We start from the raw sequence: 26786 nt of genomic DNA, 5'->3' as shown, positions 1-26786 counted from the left end.
GGATCGACCTTTTTAGTCATCAGTGGACTCATTTACTACCCTTTACTTGACCCTGTGGGAAGTGATCATCCTTGACCATGAGGGATTGCCAGTAATCACAGTTTGCTTTTTCGACAAAACATAGAGCAAATTTTAACTGTGAAATTCCTTACTGAACAAAAATATATTTTAAAAATCAATGGTGAAAGTTAACGATTTGCCTGCAACTAAACTATTCAGGAACAAATGCTTTGAAAAATAGCTGAATGTTAAGCATACCTTTTTTATTTGACAAACAAACAAACAGTATACATGATTATGCAGTTATTCATTTAATTTTGGTGTTAATTGATATTTCTGCTCCTGCAAATTATTTTTTATTACCACTTATTATTTGTACTGTTAGGTATTGTCAGCAGCAACAGGGGCTCAAAACAGGGTCTCCTTTGAAAACTAACAAATGCACAGACTAAAGTTCCTACCTACATACATAAGGAAATTAAATCTTCTCCTGCATTCCTTTAAAAAAAATTTTCCTGCAAGCACCATCTATATAAAATAAAGAAAACTTATAAAATTTAGTACTTAACAGGGATAGCATTTTTAATATTTCTGATACTAAGTTGCTATTTGGGGACAAGCCCAGACATGCCTACTACTACTAGTGGTGGTTGTCCATTTGAGTATAATCTGTGAAAGATGTAATGACATGGGCAATGCCTGTGAAAAGATCAAAGTCTGTGCTGACTTTGTGCTGTACACAGAACAAAATCTCCAGGTGGGGAGTTATGGGTGGCACCTGGAAAAGGAAGGAGGAGAAAAAAAGGCTTTGAAAGAAAGGGAAGAATTTGAAAGGGGAGAAAAGCTGGAAAAACTGTGAAGAGCAGCAGGAAGAAGAAGAAATACAGCAAAAAATAGATGTTTTTTTCTCCTCTCCATTTGGAGAAAAAGATTTCTTGCCTCTGTTCTTGAAGATGGTTTGTGCATGCATTTGTTCCACGGTATACAGATGCGTGTCCAGTGCATTTGAACTGGAGACTTTTGCTGGTAGTGTCATTAGGAAGGGAGAATGTGTCCTATTGTGCCCTTGCAGGCAAGGCTAAGGCCATAAAAATGAATAACTGAAGTAATGGCAAGGGAGTTTGAGGAAAGCATATATTACAGATGGCTGCCAGCAAGGTGTAAGGGGAAAACAGTAATGGTGACGTTATAGTGGGTGCCTGCTATAGACCACCAAGCCAGGAGAAGGAGGTGGACAAGGATTTTTTCAGACAATCCAGATTGCAGGATTTGGTGCTTATGGCAAACTTTTTACAGTCCAGCAAGTTCTTGGAGTGTGGCATTTGTTAAAAGTGGTTGAAAAAAAAAATCAACCAAGAGAAAGCTTTTCTCCATTTACTGTTCACAAACAGGGAGGAATTGGTTAACTAGAGATAGGTTGAGTGGTAGTGATGATGAAATGGCAGAGGATCCTCAGGAAAGGAATAAAGGAGAGCAGTAGAATAAAGACACCAAACTTCCTAAAAGCAGAATTTATCAAATGCAGAGAACCAGTGGGCTAGATCCCTCAGAAGCAAGTCTAGGGGAGGTGTATTGTCTGTTCAGAGCTGTCGCACATTTCCTCAAGTAAATGGAGCTTCCTGGTGTCACCCTCTAAAATCATCCCCCTACATCTCTTGCTCCAACCTGCAGGCTGTTACAGGTGGCAAACACAAGTGGCAACAAGGGTGGGAGGGGAAATGAGCAGCTTAGAGGATGGGAAAAATAGATAAGAGATTACTTGGAAAAGCTAGATGTTTTCACGTCAGCAGTGCTGGATAAGATTTATTGTAGAGTACTCAAGGAAATGAATGAGGTACTTGTGGAGCCATTCACTGTTCTGTTTGAGGCCAGGTAAGGTCCTGGATGACTAGAAAAGGGTAAATGTTGTGCCAATCATTAAGAAAGGGAAGAAGGATCAAGGGAGTTACAGACCAATCAATCTGACTTTGATACCCATAAAAACATGGAAAATGTCATCTAGGAATCTATTTCTAAATACCTGAAATATAACACAATGTTCAGGAATAGTTAACAGGATTTGTCAAAAGCAAGTTATGGTAGACCAACCTGATTTCATTCTATGAAAAGGTGATGTGGACGGGGACAAATAAAATAATCCAAAGCTAAATTGCTGAAAACCAGGAAATAAAAAATTGAAGTACATACCACCTGTGCTTGTATTGGAAGAAATGATCAGAGGTAAAGGAAAGAATGCTAGGAGGGCTAAGGCTATAACTGGGATGCACTAACTAAAGGAGGGATGGGGAGCCTGATAGGGAGGGAGTAAAATGGAGATTATAACATAAATCATAGTTTCATAGTTTCTAGGGTCGGAAGGGACCTGAGTAGATCATCTAGTCTGACCCGCCGCCATGGCAGGAAAGAGTACTGGGGTCAAACGACCCCAGCAAGGTGTTCATCCAACCTCCTCTTAAACCCCCAGGGTAGGAGCCTGCACCACTTCTCTTGGAAGTTGGTTCCAGATCCTAGCCACCCTGACAGTGAAGCAGCGCCTTCTGATGTCTAGCCAAAATCTACCCTCTGCTAGCTTGTGACCATTATTCCTGGTCAGTCCTGGCAGTGCTCAGGGGAACAGGGACTCCCCCAATGCCTGCTGATCCCCCCTGACTAGTTTATAACAGGCCACTAGATCCCCCCTTAGCCCTCTCTTGTGGAGGCTGAACAGGTTCAGGTCCCGGAGCCTCTTCTCATAGGGCCTGCCCTGCTGTCCCCTGATCATGCGAGTGGCCCTCCTCTGGACCCTCTCCATACTGTCCACATCCCTCTTGAAGTGCGGCGCCCAGAACTGGACGCAGTACTCCAACTGTGCCCTGACCAGTGCCACATAGAGGGGGAGAATCACCTCCTTGGACCTGCTCGAGATGCATCTGTGGATACATGACAAGGTATGGTTGGCCTTCCTGACTGCCTCCCCACACTGCCGGCCCATGTTCATCTTGGAGTCAGTGGTGACTCCAAGATCCTTTTCTGCCTCTGTGCTGACAAGAGGGGAGTTCCCCAACCTGTAGGTATGGTGCCGGTTGTTCCTCCCGAGGTGCATCACTTTGCATTTGTCAGTGTTGAGTCCCATCCTATTCTTATCCGCCCACCCTTGTAGCCTGTCTAGGTCTGATTGTAGCCTGTTGCTTCCTTCTAGCTTGCCCACATCCCCCCACATCTTAGTGTCATCAGCAAATTTGAACAGGGTGCTTTTTACCCCCTCGTCCAAGTCACTGATGAAGATGTTGAACAGTGCAGGCCCGAGGACCGAGCCCTGTGGAACCCCACTGCCCACGTCCCTCCAGGTTGAGAAGGACCTATCCACTACCACCCTCTGGGTGCGGCCCTCCAGCCAGTTGATGACCCAATTGACTGAGTGGGCGTCGACACCACAGTCCCCCAGTTTCTTGATGAGAACGGGCTGAGAGACAGTGTTGAAAGCCTTCCGGAAGTCCAGGAAGACTGTCCACTGCTACCCATGCATCTAATGATTTGGTGATCTGATTGTAAAAGGCCACCAGTTTGGTCTGACAGGACCTGCCACTGATGAACCCGTGCTGGTTGCCCCTAAGCATGCAGTCCCCTGCATGGATGTGTGCCAGAATAATTTTCTCAAACAGCTTGCCTAGGATCGAGGTAAGACTAACTGGCCTATAATTTCCCGGGTCCTCCTTCTTCCCTTTCTTGAAGATGGAAACCGCATTGGCCCTCTTCCAGTCCTCCGGCACCACACCAGAGCACCACGAGTGCTCATAAAGTTGTGCAGGGGTCCTGCAATGACCTCGGCCAATTCCTTTAGAACTCTAGGGTGGAGATCGTCCAGACCAGCTGACTTGAATATATCCAGTCCCAGCAGGGAGGTGACTGTTCTGGTCCCTACTTAGGAAGACAGAGGCAAAGAAATCGTTAAACGTGTTAGCTTTGTCATCTGGTGTGACGACCAAATTTCCCAACGCGTCCTGCAGGGGCCCCACATTACCCGAGACCTTCTTTTTACCCCTGTGTATTTAAAGAAGGACTTCTTATTGTCCTTAATCTGGGAAGCTAGTCCTAATTCCATCTCTGCCTTGGCCTTCCTGACTGCCCCCCTACATCCTCGAGCGACTGCAGTATAGTCATCCCTGGTGATGACCCCTTCTTTCCACTGGATGTATGCCACCCTTTTAGCAAAGGGACATTCCCGGATGCTTTTGGTGAGCCATGGAGGCTTGTGTGCCCTCCTGCTCCCTTTGATCCTTGTTGGGATTACTTTCCTTTGGGCTTGGAGGATCGTCTCCTTAAGGAGCGACCACTCTCCTTGGACACCTGCCTCCCCTCCCCCCTGGGACCACAGCGCTTCCCCAACTATCCTCCTTAGCTCATTGAAGTCTGCCCTCCTGAAGTCTAGGGCTGCTGAATTCCAGCAGGCGATGATCACTGTTGCCCAGGTGGTCAAGCACCCGCAGCCCCCTCACCAGGTCATCACCCGTGGCCAGCACTAGGTCCAAGAAGGCGTCTCCCCTGGTGGGGCTGTGCACCTCCTGGGTTAGATGGAGGTCTTGCACTCTGTCTAAGAACCTATGTGAGCGGTCAGACCTGGCTGACTGCTCTTCCCAGCAGATGTCCGGGAAGTTCAGGTCCCCCATGACTACCACATCCTTAGACTTCACTACCTCAGTGAGCTGACCTAAAAATTCCTGGTCTAGCTCTTCCCCTTGGTTGGAAGGTCTGTAGTAGACACCCACTGTTAAGTCTCTTTCCCCTCGACTGCCTTGTACTCTAACCCAAAGCACTTCAGAGTGCCCTTCCTCTGACTCCTTGCTAATTGACGAGGATGTGTATTCCTCCTTAATATAGTCTTGATGGACAAGATGTTCTGCAAGGGCCTGAGATATCAGTAATAGAGTTACGCTTGTCCAGTGATATTTTTCGCTATTGAACTTAAGAAACTAGTGGATAATAGCCATTGACATTTTACAACATAAAAATCCCCCTCATTTCAGTTCTGTCCATTTTAATGGTACATTTACAAGGACGGGCAATAAGAAGAAAGAAAGGAAATAATAACATTTTGGATAAAGATGTTATTGCAGGCACAGACGGTCTTTTGTAGGGGGGAGAGAATGGGAGATACCAGCACGGTGAGGAAGGGGAGAACAAAGGTGCATACAACCTGATACAGGTAGGCAAAAAGAGTCCTAGCTATTAGGGAAATTGGTAGTGAGCTGCAGGGACTCCATGCAACAGAAGAGAGTAGGAGGGTAGTGTCCACAGACTTTGCTCAGGGAAGAATAGAGAAATGGAAGACTTCTCCAGCAGTGTGCAATGAGTGCAGCCTAACAAATGAACAAAGTGCGCAGCCCTCTCATGATGTGTAGAATTTTGACTGACATTCATTTAGGTCCTAGCTAAATGTTTATTTAATTGTTTTAAACACAATTATTTTTAGGAAAAGGATGGTTTGAACATCCTGTATCACAGTTTAAAAGAAAAGCAGTCATGGAGATAACTAAAAAAGCTTAATACTTAGCCATGTCTTCCTCCAGGTTCTTATAGCTAGAGTAATTCCCTGCAGAAATATTTCCCAAAGAAGAATTCCCTGAAAGAAATATAGAAGGGGAAAAAACCCATTAAATACTTTTCAATAAAGCACATTTTAATAACTTCATTCAATAAACTGCTAATTCCCCAAGATGCTCAGCATACCCTGACACGTTTTAAATAGCATAGGCTCCAATTGACTTCAGTGAGAGTCAAAGGTGTACAACATTTTTTAAGTGTATCGTGGTAGGTTAAACGTTCAGGAGTTTATCACTAGTATAACAGTGGTAGTAAAAATATAATAATAAATTCTGTTTTTAGTTACCTAAGAACTACGGTTTAATTTAGATCAAAATATTGCTTGTCATGTGAAGAATGCACATTATTTTTAACAATAATTAAATATACTTACATGGCTCTTTTCATTCAGAAATGAAGCAAAGCATTTTATAAATAGAAGCCCAAATACTGCATAAATACTCAAGAAATCTATCTGAGGACAATGCGGTGGTGGTGGCTAGACCCATTCTAGTTGATGAAGACTAGCTAGTCACTTAACACTAAGCTGGAATGTAATTTTAAATCTTAATGTGCAGACAAGCTCTTTGTCTTAGCACTTCACACCTGATCATATAAATGTATTGGATGTGTGTTCCCTGTAAACACTTTATACAATTCCATGAGGGAAAAAGAACCCCAAGTTTTAGATCAGAGGCCTTCATATCATAATGAAGAAAGAAAGCTTACAACAAACACAGTCCTAGAGTTTGGATACATGAACAGGTTACAGCAAGATAAACTAGGGAATAAATTCACTACGGGTGCAGACAATTGCAGCTCCCAGGTTTAACTCATGATGATTCATAGAAATTGCCCTGACTTAATCCCATCCCTCTGCTTCAACAGATGTTAGCTATTGGATCAGGAGGGTGGAGGATTGGCTCCAATCTGCATCTTCCCCTGGCTTCTCCCTTCTCCCCCCCCCCAGCTCTGTTGCTGCCTCTGGATGGGGTGGGGGGGAGGCAGGGAAAGCAGGGGAGAGATATTTAGGGGGTTTTTCAGCCCCACTGGCATAGGGGGTGGGGGTTGGTTGGAGCCCCCCTGAGGTGAGAGGCTCCAATCCACCACCCTATCCCCACTCCAGTGGGGCTGAGAGAATCCCTGAAGGGACATTCCTCCTGTGCCTTCTTCCTTTGCGAGATGGTAGTTGTAGCTCCCTGTGCTGCAGGCAAAGCAGACAGAAATTAAGTCGCTCCAATTAGGAGTTGCTTCATTTGAACCCTCATACAATGAGAGTTGATTTGCTGTGCCAGAAGAGGGTCTGCAGCCATGCTCTTCTGTTTGGGCACAGCTTTAGAGCAGTTTCATTATGCAACAAATGTCACTTCTGTCTCTACTGTGTCATCTACTGGGCAGGCAATGTGGTATCTGCTGTATCTCATACTATATTTGAAGTAGCTTATCCCTAATGAAAATGATGTGACTTACCTCTCATTTAGATGAGGCAAGAGCTTATAAATAGAAAGTTACCTCGAGGTATGGACGCATACATTTGGAGCCTTTTTAAAGTGGTTGGGGAACATTTGCTTTGAACTGCACAGCTGCTGTACGTTACAATAGCTACATGTAGACAAGCCAGGAACAATACAAATGTAGCAAAAAAATCAGGGCTGTTCCCATGCATTCCTGGTGCCCTTTGAACAGTCCCAGGGAGTCCCAGGACTGTTAAAAGGGCATTGGGAATTGATGCTGCTGCTTGAGCACCTCTGAGTCCCAGAGCTGCTCAAGTGGCTGCAGAAATCATTGCCACCGTTTGACCAACCTTGTAAGTCCTGGGGCTGCTCAAGCAACCATGGCAGCAGCATCCTCGCAGATTGGACTGACAACTCATCAGTAGGTAGCTTACCAGGGAGCCAGCTACTCTCCCTCCTTTCTTTGCCTTCGGCAGAGGAGAGGGGGGATGGAGAATTGTTGGATTTGTCTGAGGGACCCCCATCATGCAACTTGTAACTAAACAGGTGTTACAGGTGGTGCTAGAAAACAGTGAAGTTTCTTTTTAAAGACCTACTAGTTTATGGCAGAACCTCAGTACTTTTCCACCACAAACTGCTTGAATGCCTATACGTTGGGGATTTTTTTGGCAGGGAAAAATTTTTTTGCAACAGATGTGTAACACCTGTCCATACCCTCAACATAGCTGATGTGTTCTAAGTTCTCATCCTACTTTATCTTACTGTAACACATTCAGGTGTCTTTATTCTGATTTTTTTTTCTTATGATAATAGAGGTATGCTATACAGAACTAGACTTCAGATTGTGAAAACTTTTCTTTGTAGCACCATAGAAATGTATATCACTGCATACATTTCAAAAAATATAATAAATAGTGCTTGAGTATCATACCTGCCTGGTTTTCTATGACAAAATATGGCTTTTAATATACGCTTCATATTAATAGTTGTTTTGTCATTCATACTGCCTTTTTTGAGGTAGTATATATGCATTTTGCATGTTCATTTTACAACTTTTTTCATCCACTTTTCTCTTTAATCCCATAATCAACGGCTCACAACATTTTTAGTCCTGTGGCACTTTAAAGGCAACACCAATTCTGCAGAAATCATGCCATTGAAACGGGTGTTTTTTAATATCTTAGGAACTGTAGTTGAGGAACTTTACTTGGATAGAAACTTTGAAAAGGGACAAAAATAATCTTTGGTACATCTTAACTGTAGTCACTGGACCAGGAATGAACTTGGTTTATCATGAGGAGTGAACTGACTGTTTGGGATACAATACCCTGATGTGGAAAAGAAATTCTGGCTTTTACTTTTATTTTAATGTTTCCAGTTGTTCTCTCAATACAAGCTAAATTCAAACATCACCAACTAAAGAGCAGAACATTTCTTACCTGGATCTAATTCAGTTCCTGGATTAATAAAACTATCTGTCATGTCTCCAAAGACTATCATCATGAGTGGGAGACTTATGCCATGAAGGATTGCCATGACAGTGCCTAGTCCCATTAGTAATTTATCCAACCAATCTGAATACCGAAACTGAAAATGGAAAAAGAAGCAAAACCTGATTTTCTTTTTAATTAATTGCTTTAAAACATATTATCACCATTAAAAATTCAAAGAAAGATTACAAAAAGTAAAGAAAAGTTTTCATATCACTTTAAACATGTCACTCATGAACCCTTAATTACTGGCATAACTGTGTCCATTCTAAAGAAGTTGCACCACTTAACCTCTTACCAATTTCTAAACATAGAAATTACTATTGCGCTACAATAGCAGTACAAAACCATTTGTAAATTGTCTGTTGCATATTTTACCTTATGAATTCCCAAAGACAAACTTCAGTGTGATTTTTTTTTTTTTTTTTTTTTTTGAGAAGTAGAGCCCCTAATGCATTTCACTGTACAAATAATGACCATGTTCTGGTGTTTGCAAGGCCACTGGAGTAAAGGAAATCTTTCTACTGACTTTGGGTCAGATGCTACATGTGATTTAGAGTAGCATTTTTTCAACCCAAAAGTGGGTCACAAGACTATATGAAAGGGTTGTGAGCAAACTTTAAAAATGGATTCTCCTTCAAAGGAAAAAACCATGGGGAACTATGGCTTTTCTCTCGAAGGCTGGCAGAGTTCCAGCCTGTGAGGGCCTGCTTGGGGGCCCCCCATGTCCCACTTACCCACCCCCTGCCCCAGACACTGGGGGGGCTAGGGCCTGGGGGCAGTTTGGTTGAGTGTGAGGGTCACTGGCCTGGGACTGGCCATTGATATTTACAGATGGGTCCTGGTACAAAAAAGGTTGAGAAGCACTGATTTAGAGCACTACGTATGATTCAGCATTCTAAGATACTGGCTTTAACATTTAGTGTACAACACTGTGTTAATTGATATTGTACTGGTATAAAGCGTTTCCAATAAATTTAAAACCCCCCCAGTTATTTCAGCACTTGAGGCTGAAATTTGTTAACATAACAGCATATGCTATATTAAGATTGCATTGTCTAACTGAAACAAACATGATGACTATGTATTAGGATTATTGATTGGGATTGATTTTACTGGCCTTGTTCTTTGTATCAGGACGTTGGGCACTCAGAATAATACTAAGTCGTGGAACTCAGTTCTATATTGCACTCAGTGTTCAAAACAGAAAAGTAACTTTTGTTTTAATGTTTTGGAGTCATTTTTCAAAAAGCAAAATTTGGTCCATATTTTGCAATGTTCAGTGAAACCCTATTTCTGGCTATTATATACCATGCTCATCATTGTGCCATTCAAACTCCTACTGTTAATCAACCATATTGTTTAAACCATTTAAAAATAATTATTACAATTATATTGAAATAATGTAAGAACTGATGCAAACACATAAAAACAAGCTAATCCAAAGTGAAAGATAAAATCATGTTTTTATCTGAAATCCCTAACTTGGTGGGTGAACTCGCTTCACTTTTTTTCATTTAATCACCTAGTAAATATATACTGTGGTTTACATAGAAGAGTGGGGATCACATAAAACTTCAAGTGTTTGTGAATTTTATAACCTGCCTACTAAAAAGAAATATGACAATGCTGTAAACTTCCCTTTGAATTAATGCTATTGTTCACTGAGTGCCAACACTTGCTACTCTCAAAGGAGAACTTAAATAGCAGTCATTAATATTATATACCATGATGTTATGTCTCATTATATGCTTAAGGACATATGAATGAGCTAAATGCAGTTTATGATCTTGTTTTCTTTCAAGGTAGCTGTTTAAAAAATTCTGACTAACGTTTTTCTAAACTTGTACCAAAACAAAAAAAGCAGAGACTAAAAAAATGTTAGCACTGTTCTTAATCCAGTATTGCTGTATTGGTAACGCCTACTAGCATAGTTCAATGCAGTTTATATTATAAAACTAATGTTTACTGACAGTGTAACTTATTTTACTTGCGAACATGGTATAAGCTAAACCAAAAGTGTGCTTTTAATCATAGAAAAAGATTGCAAAATATTACACCACTGATTCACATTGCCATATTGGCAAAAGTTTCTTATGTAGGCCTAGCCTTAAGTTCTGCCACACTATACTAGTATGACCTTATACACCAACATAACCTGTAGTGGTTAAACACTGTAGTAATGACATGAAAAAACAAGGCATCGTTTACCAAAATAACTGCATTCTATATTAAGGATTTTGACAAAATAATTATGTTAGCAAATTCTTGTGGCTTTCTCAGGGTTGACTGTTTTGCTAATAGGTTAGACAGTGGATTTGTATAGGTTCGTTAGGATAGGAATGATCCTGCCTCAGGCAGGGCATTGGTCTAGATGACCTCCAGAGGTCCCTTCCAGGCTTTCTTTTCTCTGATTCTGTATTTCTCTACATCCATAAATATAACTGTAACTGGCAGAGTTATGTCAGTAAAACTTGGGTCCAAGCCAAATTTGCTAGTGTAGATGTTAGCCAGGCATAGGGTGGGGTATAAGCTCTGATAGATGTAACTATCTCTAATATAACCCCTTGTTATAGATGCAGATAATTATCCTGGGAATAGGCCTTAATGTAAACCAAGTTATACAAGCAAAACTGCATTTTTTTGGTATGCAACTTGTTTTGCCTGAGAAGGTGGGCAGGGCTAGATAAGCTACACTGGCAAAAGTGGCCTCCCTTGTAATTATACCATTATTCTATGGATTATGTAGTAGGACTGGTCTTTGTTCTATTCTTTGTCTATATTACAAAGTTCTGCCAGCACAGGGGTGTAAAAAGACCCTTCTTACCCCTGACACAACTCTTCCAACAAACCCCTATTTGGATGCAGTTCCACCAACAGTCCTTGACTAGCAGAGTTTTAAGGACAGAAAAGGTTCTTTGGGTATATGTGATAGCTTTTATTAGACCAACTAAATATTTGGAAAATTGTTCTTTGCAAGCTTTTGGGCACAAACACCACTCTTCAGGCATAAGAAGAAGCATTCCTAGCATGGAAAAGGCCATGCAAATCTGTTGGAAAATTGATTTAGCAGTGTTTTGTGTTTTATATCATGAAACTTGAATAGAACTGCTCTTACCATTGTTAATGGGCTGACCATATTTGGTTTCTTTGGGCTTTTCTTGTCGCTGCTGAAATGTATGATTTTTAATTATTTTAATAAAATATATAATAAGCCAAACATATCAACACAGTTCTTCTTCATCTGAAAGGAAATTAAGATTTTTTTGGCCTTTCAGATTACATAAACTCTGAAACACTTGTTCTATACTTAGTTTTGCAGGTATCTCAGTGTCATTGGGAATCTGGGATCCAAATAAATCGGACACCTAACCAACATAACTATAGTACCAGAAGTGCCAATGTAAATGCAGGTTTTCCAGCAAAATAATCTTTTCTTGCATTCAGGAACCTGATATAATCTCTACCAACAAAAGGAAAATTTTGCTGGTGTGAGCTACATCAAACATAGGAGAGTTTACTGATACATATATGCTAACAAACTCTTCCTAGTGTAGATAAGGCTGACACACAGCTTTGGTAATGTTTTGAAATATATGAACTTGACTAGACAATATATCTTGAAATCTTATTGGTCTGTGTACTCGAGCCTGGGGCTCTCTGTTCCTTTAAGGAAGAAGCAGCCTAGGGAGGGAGCTCTGCAAACCAGGCAGGGTGCAGCGGGTGCAGGTTGTGGGGGCAGCAGGCAATGAGGTGGATTCACAGGCACCTGCAGGCAGTGTCCTGACAGGAGGAGGGCAGGGCCCTGGGCAGATAGAAATCTGAGGCGGGGGCTACAGGCTAGTCACAGGGGGAACAGCTCCTGGCAGCTGGGCCCCTGAAGGGACTGTGCTGTTGTGTATGGATCCCCAGTAAGGCACTAGCAGCTTGCTAGGAGATGACTCCCAGCCCTGGGCTATCCTACCTGTGCAGTGAGGGAATGTTTTTTCCTCTTGTTAGAAATATTATTAAAAATGCATTATCAATAGCAGATTTAGAAAAAAAAACACAGCTGCTACCCCTCCTTGTCTCCTTAATGGGAGAGGGAAGGGGGGGGTTGGAAATTGAAGGGAAAAACCACCAAAGGCCCTTTGTACTAAGGTATCACTCCCTCTCTGTTCTGCAAATTTACTATCTCTTTGTTACACTAAATCACACTTTCTTTCATGACCCCCACATTCTTAGGCTAAGATAAGAGCAAATGCCATTTTTGCCTTCAGGTTGAACCTTGAGTAACCTTGGGTCCCATCTACGCACGCGTGATAACCTAATGCATATTAAGCCTACCCGCCCCGCATACTTAAGTAGTTAATTATAATGCACATGGGACGTATGAAGCGACATGTTTACATATATGTTTGTATGAACCGGAAATGAGTTGTAAAAATTCCTCCTTCTGCACAGTGGTCAGGAGAGAGGGGATAAAAGCCTGCTAATGATTGTGCCCGGGGGCAGAGTGATTGATCTTTTGTCTCTCTCTCTGACCCTATTTGCAAATATATACCTTTTGTGTTGCTAATAAAGTGTGTCTGTAGCTGAAGATTTTTTTCCGCCTCCCGAGAAACGAACCACGATTTTTAATTCAATAATTGGCGCCCAACGTGGGGCTTCTCGAGGACTACCCCGGAATTCAGTGACGGAGCACCTCCGGTACCAGGGGTTTGTGCACACCGAGCCGACTTTGGACTCGCCCTGGTATTTGAGGTTTAAGTCCAAATATCCGGGAAGTTAAAGGAAGTATCCTATGTAAATTCTGAGTTTCTGGAGAGGCAGACACACTTTGGAATTTGGATCGAGATCTCTGGGGTATCTGAGTGAGTATACGAATTCCCTTTGCCCAATCTGGTGTACGGATCTAAAACAAAGGATGTGTAAGTTTGCTGAGAAATTCTAGGCTTAGCTCTCATTGTAAATCATCTGTTGTTGAGATCTTTTTGGTATTTGGTGTGCATTGGGCGCATTTTTGTGGGCAAATGGGTACGAGTAGCTCTCGTGTAGAAAACAATATTGATACCCCTCTAAAAGTCTTATTACGTCATTTTAATAAATTTGCAAAGCCGGCCGATTATGGAATAAAAATGAAAAAAGGTGATTTAACTAAGTTTTGTCAACTCGAGTGGCCAACATTTGGGGTCCACTGGACCCCGAAAGGATCCTTTGTGCTAAAAGAAGTGATAGCTATCCATGAAATTGTTATGCAAAATGGGTATTGGAATCAGTTTCCTTATATTGATTGTTGGTTGTGGGTGGTTCAAAATCAGCCACCTTGGATTAAGAATTACTTAGCAAAGTCTCATGTGATGCTTGTTAAGAAAAAGGCTCGGGGGGGGCCGCCTGTACTTCCTGAGTCTAATGAGGGGGGGGATTCTGAATTGGCTAAGTACCGGACCCGTGCTCCAGTTGCCCTGTCAGGTAGCGAAGATGAGTCAGACGCCTCCTCGGCATCCAGTCCTTCTGCACCACCGCCCCCTCCCTTAGAGAGACCACCACCGACGTACCAATGCATACCTAATGAGTTAGAGCGTGAGCCTCAGCCAAGTGCCTCATCTGAATCAGGAAATAAGGGTTATTATTTGCGCAAGCCTGTAGAGTCTCAACCGGTGTTGAACTGTCTGATGCGAGAGGTTATTGGGGAAGGAGGCACTGCAACTTTTGTCTACACCCCATTTAGCACTTCAGATTTATTTAACTGGAAGAATCAGAGCCCCTCTTTTCGTGAAGACCCTGAAAAGATGAGGGATTTGTTTCGATCTATTGGGCAGACTCATCGACCCACTTGGGCTGATGTCCAGATGATGCTCCAGACCCTCCTAACCCCGGAGGAGAGGAGATTAGTGTTAGGTACAGCAGAGCGTATTGCGGCAGCCAGAGTTGAGTCAGAGGGTGCTGCTGGTCGTACTCTGCGTGATACCTACCCTGTAGAAGAGCCGAGATGGGACAATCATACTGCAGAGGGCAGAGAGCTGAGTGCACGGTATTTGGGAATTATAGTGGAAGCAATGGGAAAGGCAGTGCCTCGGATTACCAATCTGTCTAAATTGTATGAGGTGAGACAGGGAAGAGAGGAGGATCCCTCAGCTTTCCTTGGGAGGCTGTATGAGGCGTTTCGCAGGTTTTCGGATCTGGATCCAGAAGCCTCAGATAACCAGCGCATGGTAAATCTTATGTTTATTGGTCAATCTGCTGCTGATATCCGTAAGAAGTTACAGAAAACTGAGGGAGGTGCTGGGAAACCGATTTCAGAGCTGGTGGAAATTGCATATAAGGTGTATGGGAATCGTGAGCAAGTGCAGGAGCGCAAGGAGGATAAAAAGGCTCAGTGACAGATGGCAGCACTAGCAGCTGCTATAACTGGAGGGAACCCTGGAAAGGCTGGGATACAGAAGAGGAAGGGAGAAAGAGTGGGAGCAGATGTTTGTGCTTATTGCAAGGAGAAAGGACACTGGAAGAGGGAATGCCCGAAGTTGAAGGAGAAGAGAGAGGGGGAACCGAGAGGTCACCTCATGCGGGCAGAAGACAAGGGTGAGGATTCAGAATGAAGGGGACGGGGATCTAAGACCACTACCCTTCGGGTTGGAGCCCGAGAAGATCCCATGGTAACCATTAGGGTTGGTGGCAAAAACTTTGAAGCCTTGGTGGATACTGGGGCTACATTTTCAATGATTCCAGAAAAAACCCCCTGTGCAGGAACTAGTGAACAGCATGTACTTGTAGAAGGCATTGAGGGAATGCAAACTCGACTCCCTGTTTGTAAACCACTCCTCACCAAGGTGGGAGACCATTTGCTCGAGCACTCCTTTGTGTATTCTCCAAGTTGCCCGGTTGCACTCCTTGGGTGGGACTTACTCACAAAATTGCAAGCTGAGATCTTTTTCAGAGACGATCAGATGGTGGTCCAGCTACCTGTCAAGCAGAGCTTGAACTATCAGATGGCTCTCCTGGAGGACCGACGCCCTGCAGTAAGTCCAGAAGATCACATGACTGGAGTAGACCCCTCAGTATGGGCTGATGGAACCCCTGCGTGAGCTAAGTTCGTCTCCCCGGTAAGGATCGTACTCAAGGATGGGGAGGGGCCCGTTCGGGTAAAGCAGTACCCACTCAGCCGAGCGGCCAGAGCTGGACTCAAGCCGTTAATAGAGAAATACAAGAGGTACGGATGGCTAGTGGAAGGGTCTTCACCCTATAACACCCCCATTCTTGGAGTGCCAAAGGCAGATGGGGTCTCATACAGACTGGTCCAAGACTTACGGGCAGTAAATAAGAAGGTCCTTTCAGACCATCCTGTAGTCCCGAACCCTCACACGATTTTGACACAAGTACCGGGGGAAGCTGAAATATTTTCAGTGCTAGATTTGAAAGATGCTTTCTTCTCTATTCCTCTTCACCGAGAGAGTCAAAAATTGTTTGCTTTTGAATGGGAGGATCCAGATACTTTCCATAAAGCCCAACTCATGTGGACAGTTCTTCCACAAGGATTTATAGCAGCCCCCCATATTTTCGGACTTGCCCTTCAGAAGGACTTGGGGGAATGGAAGGGATCACACCCCGCAGTGACTCTCCTCCAGTATGTGGATGACCTGCTAGTTGCAAGCCCAAGCTTGCAGCTCTGCGAGGAAGCCACCAGGTCACTCCTAAACACTCTGGGAAAAAAAGGATATAAAGTCTCTAGAGAAAAAGCCCAAATATGTCAGCCTGAAGTCACATTTTTGGGATATAAGCTCTCAAAAGGAGTCAGAGCCCTGAGTGCAGATCGCATACAGGTGATTCAAGGTCTAACCCCACCTAAGTCACCCAAGGAGCTGCGAGCATTCCTAGGGCTAACTGGGTTCTGTCGACTATGGATACCAGATTACGGTGGGAAGGCTAGACCACTGTATGAATCCCTGACTAAGGAGAGTCTCACTAAATGGAAATGGAATAAAGAAATGCAGCATGCTTTTGATCTGCTGAAGGCAGCATTAACCCAGCCCCCAGCCTTAGCCATCCCAAACAGTAAAAAGCCATATCGACTGTATGTTCATGAGAATCGAGGGGTTGCATCAGGGGTGCTGACACAGCCATCGGGCCCGACCTGGAGACCCGTGGGATATTATTCAAAGGTTCTAGATCCAGTTGCACTCGGGTGGCCAGCCTGTCTTCGGGCTGTGGCAGCCACAGCAGTGGTTGTTGAAGAAGCCCAGAAGATAGTCATGGGTGCGGATATGGAAATACTCACTCCTCATGGAGTTCCCCAGATCCTAGGGACTGAGGGAGGGAAATTTCTTAACCCCTCCAGACAATCACGGTATGAGATATTTTTGCTCTCTAATCCAGGACTTACTTTCAAACATACTACAGCCTTAAACCCTGCAACCTTGCTGCCAGAGCCAGGGCAACCGACGCATGACTGCCTTGAGGTCCTGAATCAGACCACGCAGGTGCGACCTGATCTTGTTGAGGACCCAATTGAAGACCCAGATGTTGAATACTTTGTGGACGGCTCCAGCTCTGTCATCGATGGAAAAAGACGAACAGGATGTGCAGTGGTAACCTTGGATAAGGTAGTATGGAGGGAGTCATTGCCGAGCTCATGGTCGGCACAGGCCGCAGAACTCACTGCGCTCACCCGAGCGTTACAGCTGGGGACAGACCAGCGAGTTAATATATACACTGACTCTCGCTATGCTTTTTCTACAGTCCATGCGCACGGACTATTGTGGAAAGAAAGGGGTTTCATTACTGCCTCTGGGAATAAGATTGCTAATGGCCCCCAGATTATCAAACTACTAGAGGCACTCCACCAGCCTAAAGAGGTAGCAGTCATTCATGTGCGGGCCCATGGGAAGGCTGCTGAGAAAAAGCATAAGCTTGGAAATGCAAAGGCTGATGCAGCAGCAAAGGAAGCTGCATTTATTGGGGGAGAAGCGGAAGAGGTATCCAAGCAGGCCATGTCCCATGCCATATGGCCATACATTCAGGATTTAGTCCCACAGTATTCCCCTGAAGAAGATAAATTTGCACAGAAAGCTTGTGCAGAAAAGAACTCCCAGGGGTGGTGGATAGTACCAGGAGGGAAAGTCATGATACCCAGGCCATTGCTTCGGGAGGTGCTGCAACAGCTCCATGCAAGAACCCATATGGGAGGTTTGGCCATGGGTGATCTAATGATCCGCCAAGCAGTAGCCCCAGGGCTATATGTAGAAGCTCAGCGCATTGCTACCAGGTGCATTACATGCCAGAAAGTAAACCCTCGAAGGAAACCCCCTGTGCCAATGGGAGGTAGACCCTGGGCAGCGTACCCTGGACAGGCATGGCAGATTGATTTTGCCGAGCTCCCACGGTCCGGACATCACGGGTTTTTACTTGTCATGGTAGACCAGCTCTCTGGTTGGGTCGAGGCTTGGCCCACCAGGACTGCCACTGCAGCTACAGTAGTGAAGTATTTGTTACAGGAGATCATTCCCCGGTATTCCCTGCCTGAGTCCATCGAGTCGGATCAAGGACAACACTTTGTGGGAAAAGTGGTTCAAGAAGTCGCACAAGCTCTCAAGGTTACTTGGAAACTACACACACCATGGAGACCACAGAGTTCAGGACAAGTGGAACGCATGAATAGAACTTTAAAGACTTTGCTCACCAAAATCTGTATTGAAACACGCCTTAAGTGGCCTCAAGCATTGCCGCTAGCTCTTACTTGCATTCGAAACACTCCCCGACGGGGCCTCAAATTGACCCCATATGAAATTATGTTTGGCAAGCCGCCTCGAGTCTTACCTCCTGGGATGCGAGAGAATGTAACTTTTGAATTAGGTAATAGTGAACTTCATACATATGTTATTGCCTTGCAGTCTGTCTTGTTTTCTCTTCACAGGTATGCAGCCTCCTTTCAGCGTCTGCCTTTAGATGTACCGGTACATGACTTCTCCCCGGGAGACTGGGTCTTGGTGCAGCGGTGGAAAAAGGAGCCTTTGACTGAGAGGTGGAGTGGCCCTTTCCAGGTACTTCTAACAACCCACACCGCTGTAAAGATTACTGGCCATGATCGTTGGATACACCATACCCGTGTGAAACGACATCCACAAGCGTCAGAGGACAACATCTCCCAAGACGAACTCACTCCGGAAGCTGAGTCGTCTTCGGAACAAGAAGCCAGCAAGTGGAGCTGTGAACCTACTGGTGATCTCCAAGTGCGCCTGAGACGGCTTAATCAAAGCTCAGAAAATTAGACAAGAAAGTAAAAGGGAAAATATGGTGGGAATCTTAATGTGCCTTGTTGTTATCTGCATAATGAAAGAAGCAGAATTGAGCAGCCTTAACCGCTGGCTCACACCCTCGCTTTCCCAAATTGCTTCCCCAGGGACAAATTTGTATGCTGATATGATGGAAAGAATTGCAGGTACTTTTAATCTTACCAACTGCTGGGCCTGTGGGGGGCTTCGGGAGGCCGGAGGCCAGTGGCCTTGGAGGGCTTTTCCTTTGGCCCCGAAATGGCTAGTAAGTAGTAAGGCAGATGTTAAAAGTACTAGTCAAAAATGGGATGAGAACCACAGTTGGGAACTTTCCCAAGTGGCGTTAGGAGAGTATTGCATCAGTAATAATGGTACAGGAAAAAGGTTGGGACACAGCCGTTGTATATGGACTTTAAAAGTAAGGTGGATGAACCTTACAAGATTAGAACGGCTTTATTATCCTAATAGCCCAGGGTATAATCGGCTAGTGTGGCAGCATCCCAATGGAACAATTGTGTGGTTTAATAAGTATTGGAGTGCCACAAATCAAAGTGATGATCGGACAGATTGTACAGACAAGAACCAGGATGGGCTATGGGAATGTTCCATGAAAGGAGGCCACGCAGTTGCTGGTCCTTTGGGTCCAGAAGGAGGCTTGGGGTTTCCCGAGATGCCCTATGGTTGGGCCCCTCCAAATGCCACCAATAGAGAAAATAGGGCCTTAAGAGGATACTATTGGATTTGCGGATGACGGGCCTATACAATACTACCACAGGGGTGGACAGGAACTTGCTATATGGGAGTAATTGTACCAGCTTTCTTTTTGTTACCGTCTGAGGTTGGAAATAAGCTGGGAGTCTCTTTGTATGATGATTGGAAAAGGGCCAAGAGAAGTATTGATGTAAGTTTGACACAGGGTAGCTCCCAAAAGTGGAAGGAGGATGAGTGGCCTCCTTCAGAGGATTATTGAGTATTATGGACCAGCTACATGGGCTAATGATGGGAGTTGGGGATACCGGACACCAATATATATGCTGAATAGAATCATCCGGTTGCAGGCAGTCTTGGAAGTAATTACTAACCAGACCGCCACTGCTCTCGAGTTATTGGCCCGACAAAGTTCTCAGATGAGAGCAGCCATATACCAAAATCGGATGGCCTTAGACTATTTACTTGCAGAGGAAGGCGGAGTCTGCGGAAAGCTCAACCTTTCTAATTGTTGCCTCCAAATAGATGACAACGGGAAAGCAGTCTTAGAGATTGCCAAAGAGATTAGAAAAATAGCCCATGTACCAATACAAACGTGGGAAACCACATGGAATAAGGACTGCTGGTTTCAATTATTTGGAGGACCCTGGTGGAAAAAGGTAGGGTTTGTGCTTTTGTGTGCTCTAACTGGTTTGATTTTTATCCCTTGCCTTATTCCTTGTCTCACTAGATTGATAACCACCACGGTAGAAGGAATGCAGGTCGCAGCAGTCCCTCTAAAAGCACAGACTGCTGCAAAGGTCATGGTCCTCAGAAAAATTCCTCGTAATTATCTTGATATGCCCGAATGAAGTAAAGATCAGAAAGCATCTCGAGGGGGGATATTGTTAGAAATATTATTAAAAATGCATTATCAATAGCAGATTTAGAAAAAAAAACACAGCTGCTACCCCTCCTTGTCTCCTTAATGGGAGAGGGAAGGGGGGGGTTGGAAATTGAAGGGAAAAACCACCAAAGGCCCTTTGTACTAAGGTATCACTCCCTCTCTGTTCTGCAAATTTACTATCTCTTTGTTACACTAAATCACACTTTCTTTCATGACCCCCACATTCTTAGGCTAAGATAAGAGCAAATGCCATTTTTGCCTTCAGGTTGAACCTTGAGTAACCTTGGGTCCCATCTACGCACGCGTGATAACCTAATGCATATTAAGCCTACCCGCCCCGCATACTTAAGTAGTTAATTATAATGCACATGGGACGTATGAAGCGACATGTTTACATATATGTTTGTATGAACCGGAAATGAGTTGTAAAAATTCCTCCTTCTGCACAGTGGTCAGGAGAGAGGGGATAAAAGCCTGCTAATGATTGTGCCCGGGGGCAGAGTGATTGATCTTTTGTCTCTCTCTCTGACCCTATTTGCAAATATATACCTTTTGTGTTGCTAATAAAGTGTGTCTGTAGCTGAAGATTTTTTTCCGCCTCCCGAGAAACGAACCACGATTTTTAATTCACTCTTAAAGGGGCAGAGGGCTGCTTCCCCTTCCGGGGTTTATGGTATAGCCTGGGTGCGTATGGTTTGTTAGTTTTATACCAGTGGTTTTGGTTGGGAGAGTAGAGGCAATATATGGAGGTCCCATTAGTGCCAATGGGGCACGTGGTTGCCTTGAGCACTGCCAGGGAGTGGGCAGAGTGAGGCTGCAGAGGCAGATGGGCCTGGGTCATGGGAGGGGCACAAGCAGATAGGGACCGGGCCAAACAAGCTGGTGCCTCAAAACCAGGTCTGATACAGTGGGCCTGTGCTAGAGTTAACAAGGCACTACCCTCTCCCCACTCCTACTTCCAGCCCCCCCTCCCCCCAACAACTTGTACCATTTCCTGATTGTGTTAATCCCAGGTGAGGCTGTATACAAAGCCTTTTCTAATGTATTTAAGGACTTCACATGTGTTTGTGACAAGGGAGGCTGAGTTGAGGCATATGCAACTTTCTACTTAGCTTACACAATGCTTTTTTTTTTTTTTTTTACCAGAGTGCACGGTTTTGTAAAACAGAGTTAAGGAGTACAGTAGTTGGTACTTATGCTATAAGGGCTGATATTTGACCCTGTTTTTCACCCCAGCTAAAGCCATTTTCCTAGTTAAGATTTCAGCATATGTGCCTTAGCTGCCCGTTGTTGACTACAACTTCAGCTCTAGTACTATTTTAGTTTTTCCATAGTGTAGTGGATATAACCAGCACATCTTCATGGTAAGAATAAGGAGCAGAATGATAATGTTTTCTTTTCTCATTCTCGCTGCTTGTACTAGTGTTGGTAAGGTACATGCAAAGTCTTACACTGTTGGGACAGACTTTTCCTCATGGGATATATTTAATAGGAAACACCAGTGAAGGATTATAATAGATTTCAAAAGATTTGTGTAAACAAGAAAGTATGCAAGTTATGCAAAGACAGTACTTTTAAAAATACAAATTGAACCTACATATTTAGAAATAAACATGATAAAATATTTCACAATAATATTTACCCTTTGTCTTCAGAATCACTGTCCTGATGTGGTACAGCAACATCTTTTCTATTGGGCTTTGCTTCATCTTCAGAATGCATTTTTATCTATTTAAGAAATGCAATTTAATCAACACTTAACTAAGAGTATATTAGATTTAAGTTGACAATTGAATCAAGTATATAACTGACAGCAACACATTTTCTTAGAAGTACATATGCTTACTTGTATCTCTGATCTTCATGGGTCTTTCACTGATATCCCATTTAAATGCTCTGGGCATTTAGTTTTGTGTAATTTAGCTCATTTAACAACATAAATGGAAAAATGATGCATTTACCTAACATAGCATGCAACCACTTTGGATTGTCTTTCTTTTTTAATAGTGTGTTGCATTTTATAATATATACCTGGTTTAAAAAATAATGTATGGACTTACTATTAGGGTTGTTCTCTCTTTGTTCTCCCTTTTCAGAAGGTTCTTCAGCGACGGATAGGACCGGTATGATTAGGATTATGCAGTAGGACTGAACTTTGTTCTATGTAAAACAGTAAATGATGAAAAGCCTTTTGCTCAGCCTTTTGGAGCTTGTATGGACCCCAAGAGAGTAATGAATGTACTGAACTCCGCCTCTCATGAGAATGTTTAACAAAAATGGATCTGGATTGTGTCATCAGCACAATTGGCTTGCAATAGATTTTTATTACCTATCTTCCGTCTATATTATAATGATTATTACTCGAGAGTTTATTGCTCCCAGGCATGCCATTTGAACATGTGCCTGGGACTGCAGCATGTTGAGCTGGGTCAGAGTGGCCCCAGCTGGCAGGGAACCCAGGGGACCAACCAGCCAGCCCAGGGCTGTCCCCCACACCAGCTCAACATGCTGTGGTGGGGCTGGCTGGGGCACAAGGGTGCTCCAGTGTGAAGCTAGCCAGCAGATGGCCTTCACACTGAAGCACCCTCATGCCCCAGCCAGCTGGGGCAGCATCTTACATGTGCAATGCTGCATAGTAAACAAAAAAACCCAAAACTCTGCAGTGGAATAGTACTTGTACTTACAAGTACTTTCCTACTGTGGAGTTAGTTAGTCTACTGCATCCTAATAGGGGCACACATGTAGACACATGATGTTTATTGTGCAGCTAATTGGTCTACTCTGCAGCAAGCATTTCATGTAGACATGCCCTCAGTCACATATGGCTTTCATCCATATGATTGCCTTCAAAAGGTCTTTGCTAAGGCTAGTCTTATCATACCTCATTTCCCAAAAACTCTTTATCTCACTCAAGCTCTTTCCCCACTACCAGAATTCTCAGGGCTTATTTTTTTTAAAGGCTGTTAGCATTATGATAATGATAATTTGATTGGTGAATTGCAATTTTAAGCTGTGAAATTCTTAGTGTTGTTCTATATATATTACAGTGAATATACATAATGCCAGAGAATGGGTACAAATGAATACATGTTGAGTAAGAATCTTTTCGTAGAATGATAGTTAACTTGTCTAACCCTTCTTTTAGGTGTCATTTTGCTTCACTTAATATAAACTTCAGTAGATGCTCATAAGAGGTGTAATATTTGAAGATATGATGTTATATTATGTGTAGCCAGGTAAGTCTGTAGGTCAAAATGTTTTTAAAAAAAAATCCTTTAAAATATTTTGAAATATAAAAAGATTTTCCACCAGCGTGAAAGTTAAATCTAGACCTAAGACTAGACAGACCCTCCAAAATCAATTCATTTCTAAGTGGTAAATCTTAGGATGTACATTTCTCTTAAAATCAAATACTTTGTAGGAATTTTGAGTAGAAAATGGATAAGAGCATTAGGTTTTCCACAGCACTCCTTTATTTCATTGTAATACTTCCATTTTACCATAATACAGAAATAATAGACCAGTGAAATAAAATACAAACTAAATTAGAATAGCAAGTTTTACTAACTTCATAAAATAGTATAATCACAAAGAAAAGTAAAAATAAGAACTCCATTTTAGATGCACATTCTTGAGCCTAGTACTGGTAACAGAGTTATTTAAAGAAATATATTTGACACAAAACTTGGGCACAAGACAGTGTATGTTGACCTGTTGCTAAGCAGGAAGCTAAAATTATTTTCATCTAGTGAAGCATTTGTAAAGTATGAGGCCAGTTTGGATTTAGATTGTCTGGTTTGACATTGTAAAATTTAAGGTTACAAAGGATCATTGAGTGTAATTTAAATGTTACCGGCCAGTTGATTCCACCATTTTTTCTTATACAGAGCCCAATAACTTGAGTTATACTAAATAAATTCAGCCCTCAGAAGACTAAATTATTGTGACCCACAATGTCAACAGGAGAAATTGAGCTACCACTATTACCTGATGTCACAGAATCATGAAATGATAGAAAAGTAGGGCTGAAACACTTTTCTGCAGGTCATCTAGTACAACCCCTTGGCCCAGGCAGAATCATAGCTATCCAAACTATCCCATACAAATCTTTGTTTAACCTATTACTAAAACTACATAGTCAACCCTGTCTCAACCACAAAGCATAGATAGCACCCTAACTTGCCACTGGTACAGGGGACTAATGGCAATAAGTGTCTTGCTGTTGCAAGGGTTGTTGAAATAACACTCGAGAGATCCAAAGAGGGTTATGCCTCTAGTATAGAGGAAGGCAACCCCCTCTGTGGTCTGTACCAATTTGACCATGGGGAAAATTCTTTCCTGACTTGAAATATAGTGATTGGTCTGACCCTGAGCAGAGGAAGAAACCCCTCTAGCTAAGAGGGAATCTCTGGCCATGTCCACACATGCAGGAGCAGGCAGTTTGTGACACCACAGATTGTACCCAGCAAGTGTTAAAATGTGCCCCACACTAGATTTGCAGAGTGGGGTCAAAATTTGCTACCAGGATTTCCCAGTAGTTGGGGGGCGGGGAGGGAACAAAGCGGAAATAATGCATGTACAAGTGTGTACTGGCACACAGAAGCTAGGCTGCCCACAGCAATTCTCTAGCTTCCAGCCATGCCAGGTGCTACCAGACCTGTGCCCCTACTGCTCCAGGCCACCAGGTAAAACTGCTGGAGCCAGCACCAATGCTGGCCACAGCCTCTAGCGCTCCCTGGCTGAAGACCCAGGAGAAGTTGGCCAGGGGCAGTTTGCCCATTGTGGGACAATTTGTCCCTCAGCAAAGTGCATGTGCATGGCCAAGTGCTGCAGCAATTTGTGCCCCAGCAAGTCTGGACATGGCCTCTGAGTTTAAGTCCCAGCAGTAGTACTTGCAGACCCCAGTCAAAATCTCCTGCCTTGGCTGCAGCTAATACCCAATGCTTTTGAGAAGAGTTAAACAAACAAAAAAACCCAAACCCCTGACAAATATAGGAATAGGAGGGGAAAAACATTCCTTCCCAGCCCCAAAGCTCAGAAGCATGGGAAATACCTGTAGTAGAACATGGATATATCTATGCCTAGATCATAAATCAATGGTTATCCAACCTCTCTTTGAACACCTCCAGAGATGGAGAGTCCAGTTTCCCTAGGCAGTCTACTGCACTGCCTTACTATTCTAACAGTTTTTCCTGCTGTCCAGTCTAAATCAAAGCTACAAGCTATCAGTCTGTGTCCTGATCTCTGAAGCCAGAGAGAAAAGGTGTTTTCCTTCTGTTTGGCAGTCCTTCAGACACTTAAAGACTGCTGTCATGTCCGCTCTTAAGCACCCTTTTGGCAAACAGAACATGCTACTTCCATTCAACCTTTCCTCGTATGACTTGCTTCCTGGCCTGTTACCATTTTTTCACCTGCCTGTGAGCCCCCTCTAATTTCTCCATGTCTTTTTTGAAACGTAGAGCCCAAAATTGCACACATTACTCTACGTGATACCTGACCAGTGCTGAATAGAGGCACTATTGCCTCCCATGTCTTGTTCTTACTGATGCATCTCACATTTGCTTTTTGTGCATGCTTTCACTGCAGGCATGTATGGAATCTATGATCCACCAAAAATCCTAGATCGTTTTCCATAGTGTGGCCATCCAGCTAGATTTCACCCATTTTGTCTTTGTGTATGTTGATTATTCTTTCCAGGATGTAGCAACTTGTGTTTATCAGCATTGAACTTCATCCTCTTATTTCTAGCCCAGCTATCCAAACCCACAAGATCCTTCTAAATTGTATTCCTGTCCTCAAAAGTGTTCACAATCCTTCCCAATTTCATGCCCTCTGCAAATTCTATTCCAGCATCCAAATTATTAATAAAAATGTTGAAAAGCACTTGGGCCGAGAACAATTTCCTGCAATGGTAAAGAATTGACCAGGTAAGGTAGCTTCCAGTTCTCTCTATGGTTCATGAATTTTGGGGATAATTTAGACAGGAATAGCCCTGCCTTGATCTGGGGGAGAACTTGAGATCCCTTCCAGTCCAGTTTTTGTATGAAGAAATGAATGCAAATTCATAGAGGGAATTAGATTCATGTATCCCAAAGCCATATATTACTATCGTGACGTCATTCCCTCATCCATTCACCATAGAATTTCTACAAGATTCTATTAAAAATATTTTTAAAACCCCATCTAATTTCAAAGACTCAAAGTAAAGATGGGACCATTACCACCCTGACATGCTGGTCCAATGTTAAGTTGCCTTCACTACCAGGAAATTGTCATAGATGATATTTGTCCTCACTGGTATAGGGCAGTAGAGAAGTACTGAGTACCCTGCATGAACCTACTTTTAGAGAACAGAGGCTGAATAATGCTTCAAAGTAATACTCTTTTTTTCCTCAGTAAGTCGTAATTTGTAATCCATCTAATTATAGCTTGATATCACACT

The 26786-nt window shown here is 43.3% G+C and overlaps 1 protein-coding gene across 1 annotated transcript in view; it reads right to left on the bottom strand.

Annotated features, from left to right (window-relative positions):
- Window positions 1-22066, bottom strand: part of ABCB1 (ATP binding cassette subfamily B member 1) — an 85761-nt gene extending 63695 nt beyond the window's left edge. Inside the window, exons 1-4 of the mRNA XM_090049810.1 lie at window positions 21987-22066; window positions 11622-11673; window positions 8453-8600; window positions 5527-5599 (exon numbers count right to left, since the gene is read on the bottom strand). Coding sequence (XP_089905936.1) covers window positions 5527-5599; window positions 8453-8600; window positions 11622-11673; window positions 21987-22066 — 353 coding nt within the window. The remainder of the gene's footprint in view (window positions 1-5526; window positions 5600-8452; window positions 8601-11621; window positions 11674-21986) is intronic.
- Window positions 22067-26786: the final 4720 nt, after the last annotated feature.

Source organism: Crocodylus siamensis, chromosome 5 (genome assembly GCF_052110815.1).
Source record: "Crocodylus siamensis isolate JL-2025a chromosome 5, ASM5211081v1, whole genome shotgun sequence".
NCBI classification, from domain to species: Eukaryota; Metazoa; Chordata; order Crocodylia; family Crocodylidae; genus Crocodylus; species Crocodylus siamensis.
This window is presented reverse-complemented; position numbering and strand designations above follow the sequence as displayed.